The 11,271-nt window shown below is 43.5% G+C and overlaps 1 protein-coding gene across 1 annotated transcript; it reads right to left on the bottom strand.

Annotated features, from left to right (window-relative positions):
• Positions 1–443: 443 nt before the first annotated feature.
• Positions 444–4,539, bottom strand: LOC121671346 (elastase-1-like). The gene is made up of 6 exons (XM_042042809.1): positions 4,306–4,539; positions 4,043–4,152; positions 2,709–2,840; positions 1,911–2,047; positions 1,644–1,789; positions 444–654 (listed from the first exon to the last, which is right to left on the bottom strand). Exons 1-6 carry the CDS (start codon positions 4,537–4,539, stop codon positions 478–480), a joined length of 936 nt encoding a protein of 311 aa, XP_041898743.1. The 3' UTR covers positions 444–477.
• Between the last annotated feature and the right edge of the window lie 6,732 nt (positions 4,540–11,271).

The raw sequence follows: 11,271 nt of genomic DNA, 5'->3' as shown, positions 1-11,271 counted from the left end.
AAACCATCCCCTGTGTCTGGGAAAAGGCAGTGCCAGTCATTATTTCAGGAGCAAAGAGCTCGTTGTTCATTCCCAAATGTAAAGCTGAGGGTGGATAGTGCAGATTTGAAGGATTTTCACTTTTAGAGGTGCTTTATGTTTGCTGCATTTCCCATCCAGCTAATTCCTCCTGTGGTTTCCTGAAGCAAGGTTTTGTCTGGGTGAATGGTGATGATAATTTTTTGGACACGGAGCCCAGCTCCTGCCTGGCTTGAATTTTGTCCATGGTCCTCGGCAGAGCATTTCAGCTACAAGGCAGCAGCTCCTTCCTTAGAACTGTTTGACTACACCAAAAGTAGCTCCAAATATCCTGATTTTAGACCCCTCCAGATTTCCCAGTTCCACTCCTAATGGTTTAATAAACAAAAGCTCCTCTGAATGAAAAATAAATGGAACATTCCTCTGGCAATCCCTTGCTTTCAGGGGAGATGCACCAGGTTACCTCACAGGCACGAAGACACTTACGTTCCGGATCCAGTCCAAGTAGGCTGACACACGTGTGTAGACGGTGGGCTTATGGTAGGTGTTACAGTAGGGAACTAACCCAAAACTGGCAATCCCGTGGATTTCCCAGCGGCCATCCCTGTAGCAGTTGAGAGGGCCACCAGAGTCCCCCTGGATTGGAGGAAAGAAATGAAATATTCGGCCAAATTATCTGAGCAATGACTGGGGTAAGGAGCACTATAGAGTTAAAATATATGAGGCTCTTCCTTGTCTCAAAATGTGGTTTGTAACAAGGTTTGACATAATTAAGCCACATAAAAATATACACTAAATATCTACAGACCTAAAATTATCCCATACCTATAACTGTACTATGTATAATTGTACAACCTGTTTTATTTCTATATATTTCTATATTATATTCCTATATTTACATAATCACACATTATGCATTTTCCCACAATATTTTAAGGGCTCTGCATGGCTGCTTTTATCAGAAGCCACCTCTACAGTGAAAGGAATACAGGGAGAGGTAGCAAGTATTTCTTGATTTCACATGCCAAACCTCCTTGCCTTGATGCTGAGGCCACCTGGATCCCCTGGGATAATGGGAATCTCACCACATCATCTTTTTCCACCTAACCTGGGCCAGAGGGAGCTGTTGGACGTAGCCCAAAATTGCAGCAACCTCAGCTGTAAACAGAGTGGATGGGAAGGAGAAGGGTTACAAGCAGGGGGTAGCACTGCCTGGCCCAGGGTGCAACAACACAACAGCATTGGAAGAGTGGGCAAACTTCCCCGCAGCTTCATCCTTTGGGTCAGGGCAGAGGTGACTGCCTTGTCCCCAGGATCACTTGGGACATGCTGCTGAAAGACAGGGCCAATCTACTCTCCCAAATCAGAGGGGAGAAGCGCACCCTGAGGATCTGCATGTTTTTCTCTCTGTTCTCTGATCTCTGGGGAGATGGAGGAATGTGGAGAAGGCCTGGTTCAGAAGATACTCAGCAGAAAGCGGCCAAGGGGCCAGGGTTTGCAGGAGAGCTCTTGCAGGTGGAGAAATGGCAAAACCAGAACTGAAGGCACAGCAAGGTGAAAGAGAAAGAAAAAAGAAAGAGGGCAGCTTGAAAACCCTCTGATTATAAGATTATAAGAGCGCTTACGCTGCATCCTGCCCTCACGCCGTCTCCACCCGCACAGATCATGGTCTCCTTTGCCTGGGATCCCCACCAGTCTGGCTGGGAGCAGATCTCGTGGTCCACCACGGGCACCACCACCTCCTGCAGCCTGTCCGGGCTGTCACCATTCACTACACAGAAAAGGGGACACAAGAAAGGGTGACATCTTAGCCCAGCAGCTTCAGGGGTTGAGGAAAGAGGCTTTATCTGAATGGTGGTCCCCCTGGACACTCCTCCTTCCCCTTTACTCACCACTGATCACTCCCCAGCCGGTAATATAGCAGGGATAGTCATTGGGCAAAATTTGTCCATTAGGCGGAAGTGTTCCAATCTCAACGAATCCATTGTCATAGGCATGAGATTTGAGGCGCAGGAGGGCAATGTCGTAGCTGAAACAGGCCACAGGTGAAAGATTCCTTACTGAAAATCCTGGATGAGGCATGAATCAGACATCCTCAGTCCAATTTCAGCACTCACACAGGGCTCTAGCCTCTGCACAACAGACAAGCACCTTGCAAACATAATTAATTATTCCTTACAGCTATCACAGGTGACAGGAAAATAAAAGCAATTAAGAAAGAAGAGGCTATGGTACAGGCTGATAAGGGGATAACAGTCCCCAAAAGTCTCCTATAGGTTTGAGGTGAATTTTGGTGGACCCTGGGTGGACAGGCATGTCTCTGAGGGGGGTTTGAGACAGTCCTTCAGCATTTTCTTGTTGGCTTTCCTTCATCAGATGCACACAGTGCTGTGATTTATGGCAAGTCCACTAATCTTCTGTACATCCTGGATTCATCTGTTTTTCCCATAGATGGGTAAAACAGGCCCATCTTTTCCCCACCTTGGGCAAAACAGGACTGAGATCATCCATGTGGACACCATGGAACACCTCCAAGAGAGGAAGCCATTTGGGGAATCTCCTTTGCAGCATCTCCCAGTGCTTCCCACAAATCCAGCCTCACTGGGAGCTGGACTGAACATGCATATAAACCCTAGTGGGACAGGAAGCTCAGTGTCATTCAAACACCCGATGTCATTAAAAATAATTACCCGTTGGCAATGGCATTGGGATTCCAGCCCTCATGAGTGAAGATTGCATCCACATCAATGTAGTACTCAGTGCCATCCACCTGCATGAGGTTGTGCTCGCCCAGAGCCACCCGGTAGGATACATCTGGGGGCCTGCAAAGGAATCACAGAGTAATTGATGCAAAATCTACTCCCCACTGAGTGGTTTGCAGTGCAAGTCCTGCACCACCCAGACCTTCTACCAGTGTCATCATTTCCAAAGCACCTTCCATCAGAGGATTTCCAATAGACTGTAGCCAAATCTGCTGTGAGTGGGTCTGGAGAAGGGCAGGGAAGCTGGTGAAGGAGCACAAGTCTGATGAGGAGTGGCTGAGGGAGCTGGGGGTGTTTAGCCTGGGAAAAAGGAGGCTCAGAGGGGACCTTGTTGCTCCCTGCAACTACCTGAAAAGAGGGTTCTGGCAAGGTGGGAGTCGGTCTCTTCTCCCACGTAAAAAGTACAAAATGAGAGGAAATGTCCAATAGATATTGGGAAAAATTTCTTCACTGAAAGGGTGGTCAGGTACTGGAACAGGCTGCCCGGGGCAGTGGTGGAGTGGTTTTAAATCCCTGGAGGGATGTGTAGGTGTGGCACTTGTCCACAAGGTTTAATGATGGGCTTGGCAGAGTTGGGTTAATGGCTGGACTTTTAGTGGCCTTTTAGTTAGTGGCCTTTAGTTAGTGGCCTTTTCTAACCTAAATTATGATTCTAAGTGGTTTTACAAATCAGGCACATGCTGTCTGCAGTTTGCTGATGAAGAAACTGAAGGTGAAGCATCAGCTACCACAATGCTGAGCTTGGTCTTGAACAAGAAGATTCATTTTGCATCTCTGCACCTTTCTGGAGCAGTGTGAAGGACCAGCTGGTCACACTTTGTAAGTGCAATCACTAAAGGCAGGAACAATTAAAGGGGACTGTTGGCTTTCTGGTGTCCCACGGCATTGTTGGAGGCGTGCATGTCAGACTTGTACAGCACGGCCTGAGAGCAAGCAAACACCCCTTTTGTTCCATCTTCCCATCTCTCTGCAGGCCCTCGGGATGCAAACCCATGAGCAATGCTCACACTCATGCAAATGCACCTCCTCTTATGCAAATCAGCAATCAGCTTGATTTCCACTCCCAGGAAGTTAGCCATTAATATGTAAAATCAAGGCTAAAGCAGAGTTTTCCAGCGCCCCTGATTAAGTGAGCAGGGAGACGTCCAGCTGTGCAAGGCAGGGCACAACTGGGGAGCTCTGAGGAGGAAAAGGGTCTGGCTCCCATCTGCAGCAAGAATGAGGAGCAGAACAGGAGTTTTAACACTTTTTATCCTACTCACATGCTGACACAGTGGGCTGCAGTCATGACCCATTTGCTGCTGATAAGGGTTCCACCACAAATGTGGCCGTAGTATCCCATGTCCTCGGGGTAGGAAATCTGAAGTGACACCTGGATCAAACAACAACATATTTTACACCCAAGCCATGCCATGCCTCTGCACAAACAGTGTGTGTGGCTTTGGACAGTGGAAGCTGTTATTTTCTCACTGGTTTTTTTTTTCAAATTTAAGGCTTTTTTTCAAATATAAGACACCAGTTTTACCTGCCACTTCCAGCTGTTTGGTTGGGCTTCATGGCCTCCAATTATTCGCTCTGCCAGTGCATCTTTCTGAAGAGCATCCCTCAGGGGAGTCCCAGAGATTGCCCCTAACACAAATAAGGAAGGAGAGCAGTTTGTTGTGTGGATTCCTAAAGAGAAATAGTCACCACAGCCAGCCGGGTCTGAAAGATGGAGTGGTTGATGTTTGCACGTGGTGACACTGTGGTCACTCTCCATCCTGGAGGCTTCTTTAAGCCTCCATGAGTGAAAAAGACCATAAACAGGCTTCAAGATACAGAGCTCTGATATAAATTGAGTTGTTTCCCATACTCCGACCCCACCCTGATGCACCAACCTACATCCTCTTTCTTTCAGGTTGCAGGTTTTTGCTCCCTCAGAGAACTCCCAAACCTTTCCCATGGAGATAATGCTTCCATAATAGAGGAAAACCCTTCCACATTAGGTTTTGCCCTAGCACAGAAACTGCAGAGAAAAAAAAAATCTAATCTTTACCACTTAGAGGCTGAGAGGTTCACCCTTCCCCAGCTCAAATAAATTGCTACTTACCCAGGCAGCCGAGAAGAACCAGAAGCTGAAACATCTTTAATGAAATGGTCACACTGTTCCAGGAAAACGTCTTTTTATACTAAAATATCTGCTAAGCAGCTGTGTCTAAATTTGGGATCAATACAGCTTATCTATACCCATAATTTATTAAACTGATAAAAAATGTTGCCTTGGGAAAAAAACCCGACTGCTCAATGTGGAGCCAAGGCTACACAAACACCTCCACATTGTATGGTTCCCCCAGAGCCACGAGGCAGAAAAATTCTGAGAAATTTGGAGTTCTTTCAGATCAAGTAAAAACAAGGTAGGGCAGATCCAGGCTGGAGAGGCCAATGCTTCAGACCAGCAATTGTGGGTGCACGTGTTGTATTAGTCCCTTGTAAGAGATTTATGTGTCAGTCCAGCTTTGTGCTACTCCATGTGACATGAACTGATCTTTGTAAAATAGATAAACAAAACCACAGCTTTTTTCATATCCTCATTAACTGCAGTCCCTTATATTTTGTGCTGGTGGAACGTCATGATTTATATCCATGTAATGGTTAAAGGTGCAATCAGGGAGCATATTAGATGCATAAGTTCTTCAGATAAATATAAATATAAATATAAATATAAATATAAATATAAATATAAATATAAATATAAACACAGCTCTGCTTTTTGTGTCCAGACAGGAAGAAAACAAGAAATGCCTGCAGCTGATGGAAACCCAGAGATTTGGGTTCATGATCAGGGGAAATCCCCTTGGGACACACAGGTCATCAATGGGTGGGAAGTAAAGCTCACCTTGAACTGCAGTCAGAGAGTAGCTGTCAAGTAAAAAAAGGGAGAGTTAAGGAAATGAACCAGAGAAGACAGCAAGGGTCACCCACCCAGTTGTGTTAATGGGATCCACTCTCCATGGAATGCACGAGCAAGGACCTTTCCCATATAACCCCTACAGACCTCTTTCACAAATCATTTTTATTTTAGTGGGAGCCATAAAAAGTTCAGTGTGGTATTTCAGCACTGAGACCCTCTTTTAGTCATTGAGCACATTTTCCCCCTCACATCACAGACCACTTTTAGCTTCCAGTTGTTTTTGGTAGGAGGTCAGAAAGCAGCCTCCTACCCAAGCAGTCTCTTCCCTCACCTTCACTGCACTCATCATCCCAGTTAGGCCTGGCCAGCTCACTCGTTTTCCACCACTAATTTATTTTTCCAAAGGCTTTATGTGTTCCCTACAAACAACCGTGTTTAAGAATGCAGTGGCTTATTCTCCTTTTGGACACCAGGCATTTATCTCGAGCAGTTGTTTGTCTGTAATCTGTCCTCCACAGCCACGCACATGCTATCATCGCTGTGGCTTTGATGCTGGGCTGTGTTGTAATGCCCAGAGGAGAAATAAATTACACTGGGGATGATGAATTACAGCTGTTTTCAGAATTCCTCCACTCCAGGCATTGTTTCAGTGCAGAGCTCTTGAGGGATGTCTGCGTTTCCCCTTGGCACCCACAAGGATCATCATGTCCAACTCCAACACCACAAAACCAACTCAAGTGGTCCCTTTTTGTGTCCATACACTAAAACTCTTTTATCTCTGAAACAGAAAGGTCTCATCCATGCTGCTTATGCATCCTTATCCATACTGGCTTTCCAAACCGTGTGTAAAAGTTGCTATGAAGAGCATGGGCTGGTGCAAACCAGTGTTATGCCAGAGTGTGTGTGAGCATTTTTCTGTCCAAAAAAAAGCAGAACATCTGAGTTGGTGCTCTAGCACTGTTCAGTTAATTGGACTTCTGGCACTGTTTCATTAATTAGTGATCTAGCACTCTTTAATTAGTATACAGCCTTTTGTCCTTGTTCACACAGGATCAGAATTAAATATTTTGATGACAGAAAAATTTTCTGGATGAGTAGAATATTTCAGGAGTGATGGGAAGCATAAGGGGTGGTAGCATGTGGGATAGGATGGATGATGGGAAAAGATTCTGCGACTGTACAAGCAAATAAGGATATTTGGGTGGACTTGATGTGATCCAGTGAGAGTTACTGAGCACAGAAAAAAAGTTGTCTTTCAGGGAGCCCTTAAAGCACAAGCTGAATTCCAGACATACATATGTATATATACTCACTTTAATGGTAAAAATGTTTATCAGACTTAAAGTTGGTCTCAGGAAATACAGACACTTAATCCACATTTACTGATGTTTCACATGGTGATGTCTGATGGAAAGGGAAATGGGCTGAACAGCATCCCAGTTTAGCACACACTGGGACGTACACATTCATGAGAAATGCTGCCTGATAAATTTATAGGGCAGCTGAGGTGCAGGGAAGTTCTAATGCACACAGAAATTCTAGTCTGAGAGCAATTTTTAAAACAAGTTTGATATACAGACTGTCAGAGGCACATGGAACACGAGAACATGACTCGCTAAAGTTACAAGATCAACGGCTTTTTTAGTACCCAGGGGATAACAAGTAAAAGGGAAAGGGATAAACAAAACACAGGGACACAAGGGATAAACAGGGTGGGGATGAAGAACAAAATCTCCAGACCAGAACTGAGCTTTGGAGGGAGCTAATTGGGAAGGTGCTACTGATAAGAAGGGGAAAAAAAAGGTGAACTTGAGGATTTGAGGTCTTCAAGGGGGATATGCAAGACAAGTGGATGGACTTGATGATCTTAAAGGTCTTTTCCAACCTTAATGATTCCATGATTCTCTGACTAGGAGGTAAGTAAGAGATCCCACAGGCTGAGGGCATGCCAGGCTGGGTTCCAGCAGCTGGGTAGGAGAAATCCCAGGTCCTGGGGGTTGCTGGAGATGTCAGGCCTTATATAATGTTCCCAACATAGACTACTGCATATGACAGTGCGGGAGCTTTGGTGTGTCAGTGGTTGGACGGTCGGGATGGACGGAGACGAGAGATTTCTGAAGTCAGATCTTGGAACATGCGGTTTATTGCAAAGGGCGTGGGTACAGGGGCACTGCTTAGAGCTGCCAGACTCAGCTCGGAGCAGGCCCAGGAGAGCAAGAGAGTAAGCGGGTAAGTAAAGAGAGAGAGAGAGCGAGAGGAATGAGAGTGAAGAAGTGAGAGTGTAGTAAGAGTGTCTGAAGTCCTGGTTACAATACAATAAATCATCTTCTGTACTGAATATTCTAATTGTCACTAACCAATCTAATACAAGATACAAATCCTATAGCATTTACATACAGCCTATAAGAGTTCTTATATTACCATAGAGTGTTACATCTTAACTTCTAAAAACTACTCTTTGGACCCCTTCTGCTGAGCTTATAGGGTCTGCTCTGACCCTTGGACCTGCCTGCAAGCAGAGGGTATTGTTCAATCAAGAGGGGATTACCTTCAGTTGGCCATACCATTGTTTTCCAGTTGTTCCGTAACTAAGACTTGGTATCTCAAAAGGTGGCTTTCATTTCGATGTTGCTTATAGTTTTCATATTCCCAAAATCTTTCGTCAGGCAATCATATTTATAAGGCTTTCCTGTTTCATCTTCCCCAACATGACAGAGTTACTGGTTTTATTTAAAACCTTTCTGCACCATCTGGGGAGGTGATGGATTCAGGACCATCTTTGGCACATGTTCTACTCAGAGAGTAAACCAGTGCATAAGGATCAGTGAACGGGGAGATGAGTAACAACAACCAACACCCCACTTTTTTATCAGCAGCAGCATCTGACAACACCCAGTTTACTTTTGCTAATGGTTTGACTTGAATTCTGGCCTTGGCATTCTGTTTTAAGTATCACACGGACTTGGGTCACTGTCAAAATAATTTGAATGCTTTCCTTCCAAGGAAATAGCAGCCTAGAGCACCTTCCAGCACCTAAAGGAGCTACAGGAGAGCTGGAGAGGGACTTCTGACAAGGACATGGAGTGGTGGGACAAGGGGAAATGGCTTCAAACTGACAGAGGGCAGGTTTGGATTAGATATTTAGGAAGAAATTCTTCCCTGTGAGGGTAGTGAGGCAGTGGCACAGCTTGCACCTGAATTCCTACAGACAGAATCTCATAATATAAATGAATTTATGTATTAAATATTAAATCTCTATATTAAAACTTTATATTAGGGCAACATATTATTGACAAACTAGATGGAATAGATGAATCAAAAGTTCTTGTCATTAAACTCCCTGTAGAAGCTTTTCAGCTTGTCTGAGCACAGAGGATACAAAAAGAAAACCATCTCCCCTGGTACAGGCAGTGATAAAATTTTCAGGAATAACATTTTACAGTTGGGTGCTGTCAGTGTGACAATGTTTACTCAGTGCAGTATGAAGAATTTGGATGGTTAGACTCTTAATTATCCAAAACACTGCTCATCAAACCAAGGTCAAAGGGCTCCTTTAAGCAGCAAAACTTGCTACCTGCTTTAATATGTTTAATGATTGATGATTAATTTTGAGCATTCATAAAGCCCCATTAAAATCATTAAGTGTTCATTTGCAGCTCGTAATGAAATGTTTTGTTGGGTCAGACCAAAGTGCTCAGTTAGCTGCAATTTCGCACTGTTATTTCCCAATATTGATTTGATTACATTGAAAAATCTAAAGAGAGAAGCAAAACATCAGTAATTCATATTGTTTAAGCACCACACAGAACTGAAAGAAAAGTCTTGAGAAATAATGTCTTATTTATTTACTTCTAACAGCAGAGTAACTTGACTGTGCTCCAAATTCTGCAGAACCTTCAGTCCATAACTCAACCTCCTGTTTCAGTATTTAAGTAACCATTGCACTAGAAAGCAGTTTACTGAAATCCATAGATTTCAGTCCCATAACTCTTAAGAGTTATGTGTGTGGTTTTTCTATAAGAAAATAAATTGCATGCTTTAGAAAAAGTACTCTGTGGAACATTATAAACACTCCTAACTCCACTGAAATGAAAGGAAAACTTTAGTATTAATGACATCAGAATCTTGCCCACTGTGCTTACTGGAAAGGTTCACTTTGACTTTAAGTAAAGAGGAAAAAGTACAAGATAAACAGCTTACATTCTGCCTCCGAGTCCTTACTCAACATGGAAAAAATAGTAAAAACATTCATATATAGTATTTTAATATGCTTATTAATTTAATTTCAGTGTTTTTCATTTAAAGTGAAAAAGAAAATGCTATTCACTGTGAAGAAAAAAGTGGAAAAGCAAATCAGGAGCTTATGTGTAATTTGTAACAGAAAGGAATGTGCATGAAAAGATCTAAAGACTATTTTAAGTAATGTTTTTTTCAATTTCTACAAGTAGACTGAGAGCTACATCTTTTCTGTCTGTAGTAGCCATTACATAATATTCCTGTAATGTCTTTAGATGATTTGGGCCCTCTTGCAAACAAGAACAAAACTCCTTTAATAACTTTTCTGCTGTTCTTACAGCCTGTTGCCCCTTTTCATTCTATTTATCTCAATTACTGCAGTGTTAAATTCTCAATGGCATTTCCCGGTTTCTCAAATAGTGACTAATATAAAGCAAAATGCAGCTTTTGTCTATAAATCCTGACTGCCACACGTGTAAACAGGGTGGTTACGCATTTGGTTTTCTAATTATCTCATAAATCACACTGTGCCCCAGACTGGAAATTCATCACCTTAAACTGCTACAACCTGCACATCTGCTCTGTAGATGGTGCCATCCTGGTCTTGCAGCATGGAGGTTTTTAGAAGTGCTGCGTTTTCCTGTATTTTTTAAAGTGAAAAGATGTTAAAAAAAAGAAAGAAATTAATATTCTGTATCTAAGTGGGTTGTCAGTATGTATATTTGTGCTTTTCCTCCATGTATATTCATGCACTCAAGACTGACAAATTTTTATCTCAGTTGTATGCTTAGGGAATAACATCAAGGCACCTTTCTCTTATCTTCCCTCCTCTCTTCTTTCTGACATCGCTCATGCTGGTGTAAAAAGAAAGGCACACACCCTGCCATACCTGTTTTTCTCAACATCAGAATTTCTGGAATATAAAACCCAACTCATGGCCTCAAAGCATGGATGTAGGAACATACACACAAAAACATATCTGAAAGAACAAAATTTCAGCCAGTTTCAGGAAGTTCAGCATAAAGAGCAGAAAAAGGCTGAGTGCCTCCACATGTGGATGTGGCTCAGTTTCCTCTGGTTGGTGTAGTTTAGCTGCAGTTTAACTGTGTTTGCAGTGCCACACGTTCCAGCCAAACCAACAAGAGCCCCCGAGAAGACAGCAGCAGAGGAACACCTGTACCTGGATACCTGCTGAAGTTATTTTTGGCTGAGGATCAGGATTTCCCTTGCTAGGAAATTGCAGGTGTGGTCTAATCCAGCAGAAAAACCAACACCAGCACACTGAACAGGGATGGCAGGGCCAGGGATGGCAAGCCTGGCCTGAAACAAGTACAAGGGCTGGAAGGAAGGCCAGGCCTCTTGGAC

The sequence above is a fragment of the Corvus kubaryi genome, unplaced genomic scaffold (assembly GCF_017639235.1).
Source record: "Corvus kubaryi isolate FWS band 111438036 unplaced genomic scaffold, C.kubaryi_AGA036_p1.0 37398, whole genome shotgun sequence".
NCBI classification, from domain to species: domain Eukaryota; kingdom Metazoa; phylum Chordata; class Aves; order Passeriformes; family Corvidae; genus Corvus; species Corvus kubaryi.
Note: the sequence above shows the minus strand (reverse complement) of the source record. Positions and strands in the feature narration are given on the sequence as shown.